General features: G+C 40.4%; 1 protein-coding gene across 5 annotated transcripts in view; it reads left to right on the top strand.

Moving 5' to 3' along the window:
* ptpn5 (protein tyrosine phosphatase non-receptor type 5) overlaps positions 1 to 20,407 on the top strand; it is a 147,911-nt gene that overhangs the window by 42,404 nt on the left and 85,100 nt on the right. For 4 of the 5 annotated variants that reach the window (XM_026946680.3, XM_053229280.1, XM_053229281.1 and 1 more), the window contains exons 2-3: positions 7,573 to 7,751; positions 14,203 to 14,313. In XM_026946680.3, coding sequence (XP_026802481.1) covers positions 7,581 to 7,751; positions 14,203 to 14,313 — 282 coding nt within the window. In that variant the 5' untranslated portion in view covers positions 7,573 to 7,580. The remainder of the gene's footprint in view (positions 1 to 7,572; positions 7,752 to 14,202; positions 14,314 to 20,407) is intronic. The other variant, XM_053229282.1, reaches the window with a different exon arrangement.

Raw genomic sequence — 20,407 nt, 5'->3', positions numbered from 1 at the left:
TTACCAGTAAATGGATAATACAAGGCTAATGCATTTGATTTGTGTCCTTCATGGAATGGAAGTGTGTGAAAGTTCATGTATATTCATGGAAGGCTTTGTTTTTTCTGTGTCTTTCAGTTTTCACTCAGTCCATCTAGTAAAGACAATGAGCTTGAAACATTTGTCATGAGTTCATTTTTACTGGTGGAAGAGTTACCTGGCTTACATCTAGAGCTGGGCACCTTGAAATGTTCTATTCTGTAGATACAGATTCTTGCATCTCAGCTCTACGGCAATTCATCTGCAGAAGGGGCCAACTCAAGGAGATAGTCTCTGACAATGGAACAAACTTTGTATGAGCTGAGCAAGAACTGAAAAAAGCACTTGCTCTTCTTAATACATGCAAGATTCAAAATACAGTGCAAGCTGTAGGCATCAAATAGACATTTAATCCTCCATATGGCTCTCACAATGGTGTTGCATGGGAGAGACTCATTCGAAAAGTCGAAACGGTGCCAAAAAACCCTGAGGCACTAACACCCAATCATCATCTGCAACTAAAAGGTCAAGCTACTCTGCCACCTGGTGTCATGAATGACACTTATGCTAGGAGCAGGTGGAGACAAATATAAAATATTGCTGACTTTTTTTTTTAAATGATGGACTAGGGAATACATTCCACTGATGCAGGACATGCAAAAGTGGAACGAAGAAAGAATCTCAAAAAAGATTCTCAAACTGGCAGATATCATGCTCATCATTGATGATACAGTGCCACAGAGCTTGTGGATGATGGGACATGTTATGGATGTCTTTCCAGACAACAGGGGCCAAGTTGTCGGGTTCAGGTCCGAAAAAAAAACGGCACTGTAGAAAGACCCATCAACAAACCGTGCCTCCTGAAAGACATTACTTGATGTAGAAACTTGTTCTATGAGCTGGCTTTCCCTCCAACCCTTTTTTTTCAGCCCCTATCCTTTTTTCATGAGAAATAAATATCTTGATTTTTGAATTATTCAATAGAAAGTCTAAATAAATACCTTTTGCAATTTTGAATTTCTTGAACTTTGAATTATTGATTTTGTGTTTTTGCATATTAATTATTTTATTTTATTTTTTTTTACCTTTTTTTTTTTACCTTGCATATTGATTGTTTCTATATGTTGTATCTTATGTCCAGAGCAGATCAGGAGGGATCATGGGCAAAGAGTGTTTTGGTGAACTGGGATGTTTAGATGCTGTCGCTATGAATAGTTTTGCACTCAAGTCCCCATCATTGAACAGCTGATAACTTCAACAAAATAGATTTCAAGTTAAAACTATAATTCAGAAATGACGCTGATGCTCATATTCATAAGTTGTTCACTAGTTCCTGGTTAGAAGGTTAGTTCCTGGTTCCTGGTAGAACCCCAGTGTATGAGAGTGTGGAGGAATTTTAGCCAAGCTCCAGGCTTGTGTTTATTCGGTCCTCACTTTTCAGCACACTTTCAAAAACTTTCAAAAACAGGATAACAGAAAACAGGTCCATCCCGGACTCACAGCTTTCAATCTGTCAGGTTCAGGTTCATGCTCCGTGGAGTGTGTATGGGTGTGTGTGTGTCCATGTCTCGCAATCTCTGCCATCTGTATCTCTTGGTGATTGCCGGGAGTAACTGAAAGCAGAGGTAGACCCAAATAAGTAGACTGGTTGTAATACACAGGTGACAATCATCATGCATTATCTGCAGGTTCAACCCACCTCCTCTACAGCTGATGCTCGAACACGACCCCACTGCCACATAGTCGAACTGCCCGACTGAGGCCAGGGAGCCATCCAGCCAGCAGCTGACTCCCCCCTGGTGGGAGAGCTAATCTGCCACCACCGTCTGTACCCCCAGCCTGTGGATCACCTTTAATTTGAATGGCTGAAGTGCCAGACACGAAAAAGTGATCCTTGCGATGGAATCCTTCATGTGGTGGAGCCATTGGAGCAGGGCGTGATTGGAGCAGAGGGTAAAGAGGCACCCCAGTAGTGTGAGGACTGTCCACTTGATGGCCAGACACTCCTTTTCAATTGTGCTGTACGGTCTCCCTTACCGATAGCTTCCGGCTGATGTACAGCATGAGGCGCTCCTCCTCCTCTGCCACTTGGGAAAGAACAGCCCACAGCTCTGTGTCTAATGTGTCAGTCTGCAGAATAAAAGGGAGAGAAAAATCAGGAGAATGCAACAGTGGGCCCCACAGAAGCCATGAAGCCACAGCTTGCACTGGACCAGATCTGGTGTGCCCTTTTTAGTGAGGTCAGTCAGCAGGCTTCCAGACTTCAGGCAGTCATTGACTGCAAAGGATTTTCATCCAAGTATTAAAATTATGGTTATATATACAATTATGTCACTTTGTCCAAATACCTTTGAGCCCCTGAAAATGGAAGTACTTTGCTTAGAATGGCTGTAATTCCTAAATGGTAAATGCCATATTTTTGTGGAACCTCTTAAAATAAAGCCGAAACTCTACACTTCGATCACATCTTGATCGTTTTATTTCAAATCCATTGTGGTGGTGTATAAAAGCAAAATCACAAAAACTCTGTCATAGTCCAAATACTTCCGGACCTGACTGTACAACTACACCTGGAGGAGTCTCAATGTGGTGCTCTATGAGGTCCGTACAAATGGGTAGAAGTGAAAGCATGGAAAGTTCCCCTTGCCACCAGGCAACCTGTGTTCTCTGGGACAGTGAGAGGTGGTCTCCACAGGGGACTAGGGTGAATTGGTCCCAACCCCTCCCTCTTGGGAACCACCATCACCGGAGCCACAAGAACTGCCTTTCTCCATGGTTTCAAGAGACCGAGTCAGCATGCAAGAAGTGCCTCGTCTCTATCCATTTGCACGACCTCATACTCGACTTCTCCAACTTGCTATGTGACCTCAAAGGGTCCTTGCCACTTTGCAAGTAATTTGGAGCAGGACAGGGATAGTAAAAGGAGTACCTTATCTCCAAGCGCAAATTCCCTTAGCTGAGTACTCATCATCGGGACTGTCATTCTTGGGCCTGACACAAATTCTCCTGTGCTAGGTGATGTAAGTTGTGGAGTTTTGCTCAGGTCTAGAACGTACTGAATTTCGTTTTTACTGCTAGAAGGTAGCAGTTTTCCTTGATGACGTGTAAGAAGCCATGAGGCTTGTGTCCATACAATAGTTTGGATGTGGAAAACTCCTTGGAGGCTTTCAGAACCTCTCATACTGCAAACAGAGGTTCGAGCCACTTATCCCAGTTCCGAGCATCATCATGAGCAAACACGCGAATCATATTTTTAAGTGTTTGATTAAACTGTTTGACCCCAGTCAGGATTTCTTTCAGGATCCCGACTTGGGAGATAACATGGAAGAGCGCTTCTGCAATTCTGCATGCTGAGTTGTGGTGGAGAGGCACATCTTCCGGGTAGCATAGCATTGCGTAGTCCACTAAAACTAACACAAAACAATGCCCTTGTGCGGTTCATTCTAATGGCCAGATAAGGTCCATACTAATTCTTTTGAAGGGGACCTCGATCAATGGAAGTGGGTGCAATGACCCTTTAGGGCTGGTTGGTGGATTCAACCAGCTGACTTTCGCAACATGCCACACACCACCTGCGAACATTGCCACGAATGCCCGGCCAAAAAAAAATCGGGCCATTAGAATGTTAGTGGTTTTATCCTGCCCCAAATTTATATTATATGAAGAGATTATAAAGAGGCACATGGAACAGAAGTTCCCTACAGCTTTTTGGTACCAGCAACTGGGTCGTCTCTTCCTTAGTTTGAGTGTCCTGCATCATTCATTATAACCTATCCTTAATAATTGAAAAATATGGGTGGGCTAGAGCAACATTTTTTTTATGTTCATAGATCATAGAATTTGCTCGTCATAGAATTTGCTGACCATCAATTACTCACACTTGGTTGGAGACGTGCCCCAGGGTCTCATTGCATGACTGCTCCAAAGGGAAATCCCCAAGGGGAATCCCCACCAGCGTAGAGCCTGGTAACACCAAGGCCCGATGTGTACTCCCTTGTATACTCACTGACACGTGGTACATTCCTGGTTGATTGGGGGGGGGCTTTGCTACGTCGGGGACCTGGATCAGTGTTTCCACTTTCATGAGGGAGCAATGATCATGGAAATGCCTGGCTTGCCTGCCATTCCTACAAACCTGCCCAGGCTTTGACCTGGTCCTGATGGGCATGGAAGGTTCTATCTGTGTAGAGGGAGTTGAGGGATACATTAGAGCTGAAGGAGAAGGGGGAGGAAAAGCAGGGAGGAAACCAGGTCAAGGCTGTCAGATTTGGGGCTCCGGCACTGGGGCCCCAGGAACCAGGGAATAAGAAAGGAGAGAGGAGAGAGAGGAGAAAGACCGGGAACCGCTGTCAAGTAGTCCTCCACCAGCTGCACAGCTGTGTCCAGGGATGTGGGCCAGTGGATCCTGTCGGGAGTCGAGCAAAGAATTGCTCCAGTACCACCAGTTCAATGACCTGTACTGTCGGAGGTGCTCCTCAGGTGTCCAGCCAACTTGCTGCAAGACTGTCCTCTTGACGCTGGAATACTCCTGCTGTGTTTTTGGTGGTGGCTGCTAGGCGGCAAGCTGGGTTTCCCCCGATAGCAAGGGGTGGAGTTGCTGAAGCCATTCCTCCTGTGATCATTCCCACACAGCTGCCACACACTTGGAAGAGCTCTAGGAAGGCCTCCAGATCATCCGTGGATGTCATTTTGGTGAGCGTCACATGTGGCACGATGACAGGGGAAACAGCTGGAGATGTGGTGGGACGCAGCAGCTTCTGGAGTGCCTGCTGGCTCTCAGCCTGCTCCTGCATGAGGGCTTTGAAGTGCAGCTGCTGCTCGTGGCTCAGGTCAAGGAGTGCTTGGTGTTGGGTTTGTTGGAGGATGTGTGTGAGGAGGAAGACCCGGAAGGCAGGCAGAATTTTAGCCGAGCTCCAGGCTCACATTTATTCGGCCTGCACTTTCACTGCACTTTCAAAAACCCAAAAAAATGGGTCCATCCAGGACTCACAGCTTTCACTTTGTCAAGTTCAAGTTCCCACTCTGTGGCCTGTGTATGGGTGAGTGGGTGGATGTGTGTGTGTGTGTGTGGTGTCTCACAAGCTCTGCCAGCTGTATCACATTCTCTTTCTCTCTTGCCAGTTATGGGAGTCCCTGAAAGCACAAAGAAACCCAAATTAGTAGACTGGCAGTAATAAGACCCAGGTGAGAATCATCACACATTACCTGGTGGTTCAACCCACTTCCTCTCTGTTTGCAGCTGATGCTCAACCATGCCCCTGCTGCTATGTGCACTTTTTGACTATATAGTATACAGTTATAGAAGGGAAATTATTCACAATCGCACTATCTAGTCTCAGCCAGATGAGGATGGGTTCCCTTTTGAGTCTGGTTCCTCTCAAGATTTCTTCCTCATATCGTCTCAGGAAGTTTTTCCTTGCCACTGTCACCTCTGGCTTGCTCGTTAGGGATAAATTTATAAATCTAAAATTTATATCTGGAATTTATATATTTCTGCAAAGCTGCATTGTGACAATGCCCATTATTAAAAGCACTATGCAAATAAAATTGATTTGAATTGAACTTTAATCTAGATGTGTTAAACAACTTAGAACATGGCACCTTTTGTTCAGACCCACCTATTCTTCAAGTGATCAAAAATATCGGAACATGCGACTAACACTTGTTTATTGTTGCACAGGCTTGTCCTGTTAGATTGACTGTTTAAACAATTAATAGCTCTGAATGTCTACTCTTGGTTTTAGCCCTAGTTTTCACCTTTGAAGATTACATTTGTTAAAAAGTATAAACCAACATGAAAACCAGGTAGCTGTCCATAGGAGAAAAGCAAGCCATTTTGAAGCTGAGAAAAGAGGGAAAATCAATATGAACCATTGCACAAGCATTGGGTATAGCCCAATTCCAGATTCGAATTCTCAAAGAAATACAGAGATGAGCCACAAAAGTTCTGGATTATTCAAGATTAACCTCTACCAAAGTGTTGGAAAGGCCAAAGTGTGGAGAAAGAAAGGATTTGTTCATGATCCAAAACATACAAGGTCATTGGTCATGCATGGTGGAGGTATTGTCATGGCTTGGGCTTGCATGGCTGCTTCAGGAATGGACATATTAATCTTTGTTGATGATGTAACTCATGATGGTAGCAGCAGAATGAATTCAGATGTCTACAGAAACATACTGTCTTCCAATTTACAGAGAAATGCATCTAATCTAATTGGGAGGAACTTCATCATGCAGCAAGACAATGACCCAAAACACACTGCCAGCACAACAAAGGACTGAAGGACGGTTTTAAACTGGCCAAGTCAGTCACCAGACCGTAACCCACTTGAGCATGCATTTCACTTCCTGAAGAGGAGACTGATGGGAGAAACCTCACAAAACATATTATATAATGCATAATAAATTATCTGTACTTGCATTTGCCTCCACGACCGACTCCTGACAGTTGATATGGGAACAGGAGATTGTAAACATATGGAAGCCTGGGAAAACTTTTTACATGAAATTATGTTGAAGCCAAAACTGGACTAGCCAATTTTTATTTTATTGTATAGCAAAGCTAATACTGTTGCCCAGCTGTCAGAATTGATCTACTGTGCCAGTCAACTTCATTTCACTTTTGGAACTGGTTTATGCTAAATGAAAACTGATAAAAAAACTTAATTTCCAAATGAAACTGAACTTGTAGGCTCCATACAATTAATGAAACGAAAGAATATTTAAGGATTTTTATCAATTCAGTTGCAGATTTTAATTACCATATTTCAGGTCTTGCAGATTTGACAATAGCTACATTTACCTGTAGCCTAATAATGAGTCCCAATGTACTCTCAATGTTACAGATTTTAATATGTTTAAAATAATTATAGGCTTGGGTGGGTGGTGGAAAGGATGTCATTCTAACCTGTATTTCTTGTGCAGTTATTCCCAGACAGTGGCTTTTAATGTCATTAACATTAAAAGATGAGTAAAGGCATTATACCAAAAGATAACGTGTGCATGTCTCGTTATTCTCAACAATGAGATTGTTCTTTTTCCAGAATGTCATGAAAACATGAAGTGTTGAGCAACTTTATTACAGTCACCTGTACTTATTCTCGCTGTCTGTTCAATAATTACACTTGGATGGAAATAATTTAACACTCAGGCAGTGTGAATAAAAAGCTAAACATGCTGAATAGACTCACATGCTCATATGATATCACTTCACATATGCACATCACTTTAGATTAGAATACATAATAACTTTTTGAATTTGCAGTTGGACTGAATTCATTCACATTGGTGAAAATCTTTGCATGTAAACATTGAGAGTCCAGGTGTCAAATCAGAACTGAAGATACTGCCTACAAAGTCAGTGCTGATATTTAGGTCTGTCTGTCACTTTAGTAGTAGTTAAATTTCTGCATGTCTGCAGGCATAGTCAGGGTAGAGATCATAAGGAATTTCCTTACAAAGAAAAAACATTCCTGTTAAACTGTGAGTGATAAAGAAGAATATATTTTCTGTACATTTGTTTAGCTGAAATAATTGACTCTATGTTTCTTACAGTAAATTGGATGAAGAGCAGCATGGCAGAGCTTCCTGATGAACAAGACATGCTAACAGAACAAGAGATTGATGGCTCACTTACTCCTAACCCTCTACCAGCATCTCTGTGGAGGAGAACGTGGAGAGCGAGCATTACAGCTGTAGCATATCTTTTTCTATATACTCTCTCTCAAGTTACAGTGAGTCTACAAACACTTTACACAAGGCCACCATCCAACTTTTTTGTCTGACATTTCTGATAAAAAAAAAACACCAGTCATAGTAGCATTTTGATATAATCTATTGATGACACTAGTAGAGGGATAAAAAATTATTGTGATCTTAAAATTAGTTTTATTTTGTTCAACCTCACAGCTAACTTATATACTTTTAAAAAAGTAGGAAAATGCTGTATGCAGTGTTGCTCAGGAAAGCTAGATGGTTGCTTAATCTTAGGAAATAACTAAAGGTGTCTCTCATTTGCTCCTAAAAAGTGATATTTTCCAAAAGAAAACTAGTACAGCATTTAGATTCACTATGAGACACAGCATGTCAAAATAGTTAATAGTTATATCAATATAGGAATAGTTATGTAATACAGTTCAAATACAATTAAACTGTAATAATACTACCTATCTGTTTGCACTTGACTACAGTGGATGTGATGTTTTGAGTAATTCAGAATAACTCCCACCTTTACATAATAGGGACAAAACCAGTGACATATTAAACATGTTGCCATTAACCGGTGACCATTAATTAGTGAACCATTAATGACCATTTCATCGATAAACACAATGTCATATGAGAGAGAGCAAAATTCAGTAGCCGACATGAGCAGTTTGGAGAGACAGCAGAAAGGTACATAAACAATATTTATGTTAATTTGTGCAGCCCTGCAAGTATGATTACTTGCTTGAAGTAATAGCATAGTATTGGGAATTAGAGATTCAAGGCTGTCAGAGAAGCAGTAACATAGGAAAAATCAATAAAACAAGTCAGACATAGTGAAGAAGTAAAGAAACAGCAGAAACATCCTGAAAATGCTAATGCAAAAGAAAAAAATATAGATGCAATATCATAGAAAATGTTCGAACATCAAACACTGTCACCAAAACCAGAAGGGTCAGTACAGAAAACACATACAGCACATAAAATAGAACAAGTATGTGTTCTCAGCCATTATGACTTCTGGGTAAAGGAAAAGCAGAGCTGCAGAGGATGATCCACAGAATGGTGTCATCCACAGGGTATGTTGTCATCCCAAACAGTACAGTAATATTTGTATGTATTGACTTTACATGGCTCAACAAGAGTGTCTAGTGCAAGAGACTGATTAGCCATAATGTTGAATCCACTGACAAGTGAAGTAAATAACATTGATTATCTTGTTACAATGGCACCTGTCAAGGGGTGAGATATATTAGGCAGGAAATGAACAGTCAGTTCTCAAAGTTGATGTGTTGGAAGCAGGAAAAATGGGCAAGTGTAAGAATCTGAGTGACTTTGACAAGGGCCAAATTGAGTACCTATCAAAAGTGGTCCAAGGAAGGACAACCAGTGAACCGGCGACAGGGTCATTGGTGCGTGTGGGCAGAGAAGGCTAGCCTGTCTGGTCCGATCCCACAGAAGAGCTACTGTAGCACAAGTTGCTGAAAAAGTTCATGCTGGCTATGATAGCAAGATGTCAGCACACACAGTGCATTGCAGCGTGCTGTGTATGGGGTTGCGTAGCCACAGACCAGTCAGAGAGCCCGTGCTGACCCCCGTCTACCACCGAAACTGCCTACAATGGGCATGTGATCATCAGAACTAGATCATGGAGCAGTGGAAGGTGGCCTGGTCTGAGGAATCACGTTTTCTTTTACATCATGTGGATGGCCAGGTGCATGTGAGTCACTTACCTGGGCAAGAGATGGCACCAGGAAACACTGGGAAGAATGCAAGCCAGCGGAGGCAGTGTAACACTCTTGGCAATGTTCTGCTGGGAAACCTTGGGTCCTGGCATTCATGTGGATGTTACTTTGAATGTACCACCTACCAAAATTTTGTTGCAGACCAAGTACACCCCTTCATAGCAACAGTATTCCCTAATGGCAGTGGTCTCTTTCAGCAGGATAAGGCACCCTGCCACGCTTTAAAAATTGTACAGGAATGGTTCGAGGAACATGACAAAGGGAGCAAGGTGTTGACTTGGCCTCCAAATTCCCCAGATCCCAATCTTTGCCAGCACAAGGGGGACCTACACAATATTAGGCAGGTGGTTATAATGTTATGGCTGATCATAACATTTCCTAGACCATTGCTGGCACACTGGAAACATTGTGCCATACTGACGACATATAAGTGTTTGGAAGATCTCGGACAGAACATGATGAAAGACTAGTCAAAATCGTACAGAAGTTTGAAACTGCAGACACACCTTTAATGGCAAATTTGAATTTGCTGTGGAGAAAGTGAAATTTCCGGGACATGCTGTCCATGCTTATGGAACTGAGGCTGACTCAGACAAAATCAAGGCTATTGTCAATATGCCAGAGCCACAGAATGTTGACGTGAGATGCTTTATGGGAATGCTGAATTTCCCTCATCTGCTTACTCTCACAAAGCCAGATATCTCCTAAAAAGCCAAAGCACTTTGACATTGGATGCACAAGAAAAGAAAGCCTTTGAAGATATCAAAGAAGATTGTGGCTCACCAGATGTTTTGGCTCAATATAGTCCCAGCAGAGAGACTATAGCATCAGCATTTGCTTCCTTTTATGGGGTTGGAGGAATTTTGGTGCAGAGTCAAACAGGAGGGGAATGGATACCTCTAGTGTACATGTCATGGGTAACACCCACAGAAGCTAGATATGCACGAACTGAAAAGGAAGCACTCGCTGTAAGTGTCTTAGTGTCTGCCTTCCTGGGCTGGATTTTGCGATGTGTACAGATAATAAGCCACTGATCTTACGGCTTGTGTGTCAATCTCTTTATGACCTGCCTCCAAGAATCCTAAGATTCAGACTCCTGAGTCCGACTTCTGAGATTCAGGATTGTATGTTCCAGGAAAACAACTGGTAGACACATTGACAAAAATTAAGGTGGAACAGATTTGATATGTAAACAATTGAGAACAAACATTATATATATATATATATGTGTATATATATATATATATATATATATATATATATATATATATATATATATATATATATGTATATATATATATATGTATATATATGTGTGTGTGTGTGTGTGTGTAAAGGCTGACCTGTACGTCAGAGATCAGTTCCAGATTACCTCCTTCCATACTGGTCACAATGAACTGATATTCATGTATCAGTGCAGGCAATGTCGTAGTCGGGCTTGACAAGAGACATCAGAGAGCTGGTGGAGAGGTGTGGAATCTGCCATCAGTACTCACAAAATAATATTGAACCCTTGATTACAACCTGACCACCAGAAAGACCTTGGCAGAGTGAAGCAAATTCTGAACAAAAATTGAGATCCTCAGAAAGATTACCCTGCTGGCTAAAGGAGTGTCACCTGCAGAGCTCTTACTGGGGAGAAGAGTAAGATCAACAGTTTCAGTACCTCTTCAGACACTCAAACCTGGATGGGCAGATCTGCAAAAACCTTCAAAAAGAAAGACAGAAACTTAAAGAAATAAAATCAGATATATAAAATAAAACATATGGAACAGGACACAGAATAAAAGATCTATCGATCTTGGAGCTGTGACAAAAAGTATGGATCAGGGCAATAGGGACCACAGGAACAGTCCAGGGACCATTGTCAACACCCAGATCCTACATGGAGACTGAACCGGGTATTTTAAGGGGGAATAGAGCCCATCTTATGGCTTTTCCAGAACCAGTTCAGCCTGACCACAGAGAAACTCTGGAGGATCTCCTGTCCTTCACAAAGACTAGACTTTTGAGGGGAAAAATTGATTTATGGAAAATAGCTAGATAATTGAGTCAACTGTCTCAGAAAGTTCAGGTAGTCTACCATGGCCTTCAACTTACATTAGAGAATATTCTTTTGTAGATATATTATGGAAATGTTTGACTACAGAAAGAGGGATGCAATATCCTTACCTCAATCTCAGGGGGTGAAAAGGGGGCTGTGAAGAAGAGAGAGAGGGAGAGACAAAATTGATTGTTCAGTTAGACAAGAAGTAGAAATAAATAGAAATAGTGTAACCCTAGAATGTTCATACCTTTTAATCATCATTTGACATGTGCACTTTAAATATCATGGCATATCTTGTGGACTCTATTATGCTGGTATGTTACACAATCCTGCTGCTTGAAACATTTCCCTGTTCTGCTGTTATTTGTACATAATGCATTGTTGCTATAAGACAATTTAGAAATATAAGTGAATAGAGATTAATTATTAAGATTTACTGAGTAGGAATTCATTGCAAATACCGTGTCATATGTCACTTTGTGACTTTGTAGAAATGTCTGAGCAGTCTTCCCATCCCTGGCAAGTTATCCAGGGGGTTGTCCTCCCATGTCTTTATAACGTTATTTATTGTTAAAAAGGATTATCAACATTAATACTGAAGTGTCCAACAATTGCTGCTTTTTCTGCCAAACCAATTAGATTTGAGAGAAAGAGAGAATAGGGCCCGGGTGTTGCCTGTAAATACTAATTAGTGGAAATTAGTGGAAGGTAGATTCCTTTTGATTTAATAAAAAGTATTTAATGAGTTAAAGTCATTTGCAGATTTCTGGGTAACACAGAGTGTTATTATAAATAACTGTGATACCATCTCCTCTGCCAGTTAGACAATAAAAGTGCATAAAATCTGTTATAGTCTCATTTACAATAAGTGTTTTAGATGAAAGGGATCAAATATTTATCAGTTCTAACGTCACCTCAGAAGTACAGACTGTGTATTTGGTATGATTGAATTTCATGTTAACTAGTTTACTAGAACAAATTTTCTCAGAATTTCATTTTTATTTATGCTTAACTCGGGAACAGACACAGTCTCAATATGATGGAACGTGAATGATGAATGGAATGGTGGTGGAATGAACTTAACACTTAACACCTACCTCTTCAACTTCAAGGTTCTTTTAAAATCAGGGGAGGGGGGCACATAGTGGTGAAATATCCCTTTACTAGAGTTAATTTCATTGCTACATTTAAATTTTAACATTCAATCAATACTTTAGAAGTTGAGAACTAACATAACTGCTAGTAACTACTTAGCAGGCTTGACATGGTTAAACACTCTTGAAATTAGTCATTTAACTACAAATTAGATGTCCACAGCTGACTGCACTGAAAGTGATATTATTTAATGAGGGCATATAACATGTTATTGGAATGCCAGCCCTGTTTAAATCCTTACCTTGTTTTTGTTTAATAATTATAATTATACTATACACTGATCAGCCATAACATTATGACCACCTGCCTAATATTGTGTTGGTCCCCCTTTTGCTGCCAAAACAGCCCTGACACGTCGAGGCACAAAGACGTTAACAGCAGATCTTTTAAGTCCTGTAAGTTGCGAGCTGGGGCCTCCATGGATCGGACTTGACCAGCACACCCCACAGATGTTCGATTGGATTGAGATCTGGGGAATTTGGAGGCCAAGTCAACACCTTGATCTCTTTGTCATGTTTCTCGAACCATTGCTGAACAATTTTTACAGTGTGGCAGGGCGCATTATCCTGCCGAAAGAGGTCACTTCCATTAGGGAATACTGTTGCCATGAAGGGGTGTACCTGGTCTGTGACAATGTTTAGGTAGGTGGTATGTGTCAATATAGCATCCACATGAATGCCAGGACCCAAGGTTTCCCAGCAGAACATTGCCCAAAGCATCACACTGCCTCCGCCAGCTTGCGTTCTTCCCATGTAAATGATGCACATGCACCCGGCCTTCCATATGATGTAAAAGAAAATGTGATTTATCGGACTAGGCCACCTTCTTCCATTGCTCCGTGGTCCAGTTTTGATGCTCACCTGTCCATTGTAGGCACTTTTGGCAGTGGACAGAGGTCAGCATGGGCAGATCTGTGGCTACACAGCCCCACACGCAGCAAGCTGCAATGCACTGTGTGTTCTGACACCTTCCTATCATAGCCAGCTTTAACTTTTCAGCAGTTTGTGCTACAGTAGCTCTTTCTTCTCTTCTTCAGACCAGATAGACTAGCCTTCACTCCCCACGCGCATCAGTGAGCCTTGGGCACCCATGACCCTGTCGCTAGTTCACCGTTTGTCCTTCCTTGGACCACTTTTGGTAGGTACTAACCACTGCATACCGGCAACACCCCACAAGGCCTGCCGTTTTAAAGATGCTCTGACCCAGTCATCTAGTCATCACAATTTTGCCCTTGTCAAAGTCTCTCTAATCCTTACGCTTGCCCATTTTTCCTGTTTCCAACACATCAACTTCGAGAACCTACTGGTCACGTGCTGCCTAATATATCTCAACCCTTGATAGGTGCTATTGTAACGAGATAATCAATATTAGTCCCTTCACCTGGCAGTGGTCATAATGTTATGGCTGATTGGTGTATGTCTGATGTTAAGTAAGTTTCTCTGTGTCCTGGCAATAATGTAAAACAGTTTAAAGAGCTTAATGCACATTAACATATTGGTGGTTACTCATGTGTATTTATGTTGTTACCTACAGGGTTTGTGGGTTCTCTACATGCTAAATGGATACAGAGCTTTCCCAGCAGCATATAAAGTGTTGGGCCTCCTCCAGTACATTCTGTCAAATGCAGAGTCTTCTGACCAACAGGTAAATACTTAAAGAATTACACTGCATTGTTAGATTGACTTTATCTTATTACCTCTTATAGAAAGAAAATGGTGCAATGTAACAGGCTATAACAGGCATACACCTCTAAACAAGCAAACACATCTAATAGGGGTGTAATATACAAAATTCAAGTTTGATAGGATACAATACAATATGGTGGTGTCTTGATAGGATACATTTTCAATAATACAATAATAAGCATTGTGTGAGTGCATCTTAGGTTTCCATTTTCAACTCAATAAAATATTTTTCATTATAAAAAGTACAATTGGGCCTCATAATGTTTGCATAAGCCAAACTGAAAAAAATTTCCACTGGTCCTGCAAAAATTTTCTGGAATGCTGATTTTCTGTAAACTGTTCCCGACACAGCTCATATGCATTTAGTGACGACCGCAAAACTCCAAAAAAACAGGCAGGAAACACTATATGACTATTAAGCAGTGAAAGAAAAGGCAGAAGTGACTCACTTTTATGCCAATAAAAAATTTAAAAATAAATAAATAATTTTTTCCCCCTCATAAACTAGACCTGTGCTAAATCTTACATACGTCAGCTGAGGCACTTGTTTATGGCTTATGGCTATGTGCAGATGAACCTGTCTTCTGTTGGTTCATTTATTTGTCATAATTGAATGACTAGTTTTATTTGTCATAAGTTCTGGGTTTGTGTTGGTTCACTTTCTTCATTTTTTATATTTTTTAATTTATGACAATAATATGAAATGACTGGGTTTCACAAAATTTTCTCAATGGTATTCTTAGTCTTGACCTAGTTAGCGTTAGGATGTGTGTTAGATTAAATCTACAAAGCACGTCTATACATCGCTCTGGATAAAGGCATCTGATAAATTCTGTAAACGTAATAAAAATAAGCAATTTAAACTTGACAGTATAATCCAAGTACAGTAATCTATGTAAAATATATTGATCAAGTTGAGATTTACATTAGTTAGTCTTCTTATGCATAAATTTACACACACTCAGATGCATGTGTAGGATATGAATGTATTTCTGAAATTTAGGGCTTTTCACGCCAAATTTCTTGTGATTTATGAAGATTTATGAATAGATTTCTTTGTACCCAGCTTGATAAATGAGGACCAATAATTGAACAAAAGCTGTGCATTAGAATGTAACAAAATTAAATATGGCTAGCTTTCACTGGTGTATCTCTGGGTGGCGTATCTGAAGCACAGAGCTCTTCTTATTCTGCTGTTATGCTCTCAGTCATGTAGTTCTGTGTAGCCCTAGATGTGTTTTTGAATCCTGCATTCTCTACTACCAAATATGAACTTTCCTGCTGCTGTGCTGATTTCTGTAGCCCAGACTGAATCAGCGAGGATAGGCTGCCTGAATGCATCAGAGAGTTTGCACATGCACCGTATGTGTGCGGTATTAGCGCTGATGTATTGTATATATATTTCGTGAATTCGGCATACTGTAATTGTTCAGTCCACATTACACTACTTTGTACTTTTTTTTACTAAAATAGCTAGGCAGCTATCTGTACTGAAATACAGCCATCTTTATTGATCCAACATCATTCCTAATACCTAAACATTCTATTCAAAATGCATTTAATATATCCCCCTCAAATTATGATTGACTATGAGATGTAATTGCATATTAGACCACCACAATGACAGGAAGCTAAATACAGTCCTATCTGAAAATATTGGAATGGCAAGGCTAATTCTATTGTTTTGGTATACGTTGAAGACATTTGGGGTTGAGATCAAAAGATGAATATGACACAATAGATCAGAATTTCAGGTTTCATTTTGTGATATTTACATCTAGATGTGTTAAACAACTTAGAACATGGCACCAGTGGTGACAGACCAGCCACTGTTTAGATGAGCAAAAATATTGGAACAGATAGTCTGAAAGTAAATTAAATAGCACTTAATATTTGGTTGCATATCCCTTGCTTGCAATAACTGCATCATACCGGCAACTCACTGACATCACAAAACTGTTGTATTCTTTTGTGCTGTTTTCCAGGCTTATACCAGAGCTACTTTCAATTGTTGTTTGTTTTGGGGGGTATCTCCCTTCAGTCTCCTCTTCAGGAAGTAAAATGCATGTCCAATGCTTGTGCAATGGCTCTGATCGAATTTCACGAATTTCTCCCATAGAGAGCTTTCTGATCTTCATGTTGGTTTATGCTTTTTAACAACAAATGCACAGGCAAAACCCAGGGCTCAAACCAAGAGTAGACATTCAGAGCTATTAATTGTTTAAAAAATTAATTTAACAGGGCACAGAACTTAGGGGCAGAGCTTTGGTGGCACAATAACCCTCATACCCCACATAATACAGATAACTGCTCACGTCTGGCTGAATATTCGGGAATTTGTGGATCAAATGTAAAGTAAAAATCAAAGTTAAGAATGAGCAGGGAGAAGAAACTGAGAGGGACTGTGGGGAGACTGTGAGAGTTAGCAAAGATTCATATTTGAATCTGAAGCGGCACATTGCCAGAAAGCACGAGGATGTGCTACGCAATCATGGTAGTGCAGCAAAAGGTGAGCCAGTTACATTATATAATCCAGGTGTAATTTGTGAAGATCTACACACATTTCATCATGTGTGTGTGCGTCTGTGTTTTAATGAGCCTGTTTTGAATGTTCTATTGCACAACAACGGCAGCTATTTTCACGGAAATAAAGTTAATGAAAATCAAATACACTTTTTCAGTTTTTGCATTTTAGGTAGGTTTGCTAAGGAGCTTAAAAACAACACGTTTTTAGATTCATATATTTAATAAATTTTAATTAATACATTACAATTAATAAAATTAAATAAAAAGTAGAAACTGTAAGAATTTTGCTCTGAAACATGATAACTGCTATTTATCAGCATGCTTAATTTTAGACAATTATCCAAGAATTTCAGTACAAACAGAAAACAATTAGGTCTACTAGAGAAATTTTATGTCGGAGCAGGATCTGAGCGGGAACTGGTTTACCAGCGAGCGTGAGCGGAATATTAACAGAGCGCTTGCTTGGGCGGTTAGCGACTGAGTGGAGCGCACGTCCATAGAGCGCCACACCGCTCACATGCTCTGATGCCCACCAATCTGTCCTTTGACTCACACAGCAGATGCGAAAGTCCATGAGTATTTCCATGCTGTTTTGTTCCCCTGAACTCAACGGTATAATCATGGCCTCCTAAAAACAGGGCCCAGTTCTGTAAACGAGCAGCAGCCATGGCTGGTACACCTTTCTGAGAGTTCAAGATGGCAGAGAGGGGTTGGTTGGTTATCAATGTTCATTGTTTCCCACAGAGGTGCTGATTAAACTTTCTTATCCGCCATTCCAGGCTTAAAGCCTCTCAAGCCTCAATTTGGGCGTAGTCACAGCTGGGTTTAATAATCTTGATGCAAATGCTATCTGTCTCATAGATCCATCAGGCATCCATTGTGATAACACTGTGCCAATGCCAATGCTAAGCTCAGAGGTAGGTTAGGGTTATAGTGTGTAAGCACATTTTTGTCTTACATACCAGAATATTATTTAATTAATATATATGTTAATTAATATTAACAGTAAGCAGAGCTCAAAGAGCTATAATAAAAAAAATAACAATTCTTCACTCCCCCCTTTTTGATTAATTTAAATGATTAAAAAATTAGGTATATAGTGATTACATATAGATACATGTGGATATTAAATGAAAATTGAGTAATATTAGGGATTAACATGTATATATGAGAGGATTAAATGAAATGATTAAATGATAAATGATTATATAAGTGATTAAATGAATGACCAAAAATTAAATGACAACCAAGATTGCTGAGCAATATGGTGAGGCTGAAAATATGTTCTAATATCATGTTTTAATGGGAAAGCATTATAATTCAAACACTTCGGAATGACCTTGGTTGTTACACACTATAAATAAGAAAACAATTAGGGATCTCTTTGTCTTGTGATGTATGACAACGCTTGATTGAATGTGTGATTTATGTTACCATTTATAGTCTCTCCAAGGGTGCTCACCACACTCAACAATGTCAGTGTACATCTATACTTCTTCTGTTCTCAAATTTGTTTAAACTCAGAGAGTACACAATTAATAACACATTCATCAACTAGAAATGCTCAATTAAAAATAAGTTATAAGGCTATATGATATAATGGATTAACATAACATCTAAGACTACATGAATAATATGTTGTGATAGTGTTACTTGGTCTCTGAAAATTCTATGAATCTTCTTTCCTCTGGCCTGTTTACGACTTTGCAAGGGGGACAACTTTGTCTCTGTGTTGCCACAGTCCATAGTCGTGCATTTTTGTTACATTTTCTATCCAGGACCATTTCTCCTCTTGAGTACTTCCTTCTTGTAGTTCTTTGATGTCACTCAAAGTTTTTGCAGAGGTTTCAGGTTTCAGGTTTGTCTTTGTTGATTGTCTGCCACTTTATTAACCCACGGCTAACTTTGCAGCCCCATCTGTTAGCGCTTTTTTTTTTTTGCTTCTGTGCTGTGTTTCATGTGTGCTTTGACTTTGATGATGGATCTTCTTTTGTTAGTTGCAATGTAGCCAGTAGTTCTCGAGCAGCAGTCAAGAAACCTCTGTTCTTCCACAGTTGCTCAAAATCATGAGCCACTCCAAAAGCATTTCTGGAGTCTATGTAGATTTTCATTGTTAGGCTATTGCCTATTGCCTTCCCATTGGTGACATTGGGCAGCTCTAGAATTGCTGTCCAACATGTCCATTGTGCAACAGTAACTTGTGACACTTGATTCATGGTGATTATTGTGTGTACAGCATGTGGGCACTTCACTGTGATCTTTTGATCCATTACGATTGTCAGGGCTGCCTCCACAGCAGACATGTGGCTTGAATCCCTCTTAGGCACGGCCCCCATCCTTGTGACACTTCATCCAGCTTGGCTGAATAATATGAGACTGGTCTGTGCATCTCTCCACATTCTTGGGTCAAGACAGCTGTGATGTACCCATCATGCTCCTGAACATGCAGGACAAAGGGTCGGTTAGTGTCTGGAATTCCAAGCGCTGGTGCTTGGCAAAGAGCTTGCTTGAAGTTTGTGAATGCTTCCGTTTGCTCATTGTTCAACTGTAACTGTTCTTTGGATGCTTTTCTTCCCTTCAGCATGTGATTCAGTGGTTGGGCCACGATTGTGTATGAATCAACCCATACTCTGTTGAAATTACAAAGTCCAAGGAATGATCGTAACTCATGGACTGTAGTGGGTGGTTTGGCTTCACAGTTTGCCTTCCCATTTCCCTTGTTCTGTTTTTCATTTTCCATTGCAGTTCACCAGTTTAGCCTCTAGAGGGTCTGATCTCATCTCAGAGTAAGGAAGGGCACCAGGTGATGCATAAGGAGGGGCGCTCTGGAGAGCAGGGAGGCTTGCAGAAGAGAAGTGATTAACTTGCTCCAGTAGGTCTGAAAGTTACATACCATACCACACTGTTAATATGAACAGTAAGCAGAGCTCTAAGAGCTATAATAAAAAACCATAACTGTTCTTCAGAATATTTGACAAGACCCAGAAAGGATTGCAGTTGACTCATATTTACTGGTCTAGGCACTTTGAGCACTGCATCAATTTTGTCCTGGGATTTGTGAAGTCCTTCCTTATCTATTACATGTCGACAGTATTCGGTGAAATATTTCTACAAAGAACTTGCATTTGCTCTTGCTTGCTCTCTTTCCAAACTCTGCCAGTCTTGTCAAGACTGCTTCAAGATTTGGTGAGTCTTCTGTCATCACTGCCAGTGAAAATCCATATTGTCCAAATAATACTGTCTGCTAGGGATAGCCTAGAGCACTTGATCCATTGCTCTCTGTCACACAGCTGGAGCTGAAGTAACCCCAAAAACTAGCCTGTTATAGCAAAATAGACCTTTATGACTATTTATGGTGAGATACTTTTTGGATGACTCTTCCATGCCCGTCTGCAGATATGCTTCAGAAAGGTCTATCTTTGGAAATGCCCCCTACCTGAGAGTGACACAAATATATACTCTATGCGAGTATATTAGTTTGCATGAAGCACAGGATTTATAGTGACTTTAAAGTCACCACGAATACA

Source organism: Pangasianodon hypophthalmus, chromosome 25 (assembly GCF_027358585.1).
Source record: "Pangasianodon hypophthalmus isolate fPanHyp1 chromosome 25, fPanHyp1.pri, whole genome shotgun sequence".
NCBI lineage: Eukaryota > Metazoa > Chordata > Actinopteri > Siluriformes > Pangasiidae > Pangasianodon > Pangasianodon hypophthalmus.
Note: the sequence above shows the minus strand (reverse complement) of the source record. Positions and strands in the feature narration are given on the sequence as shown.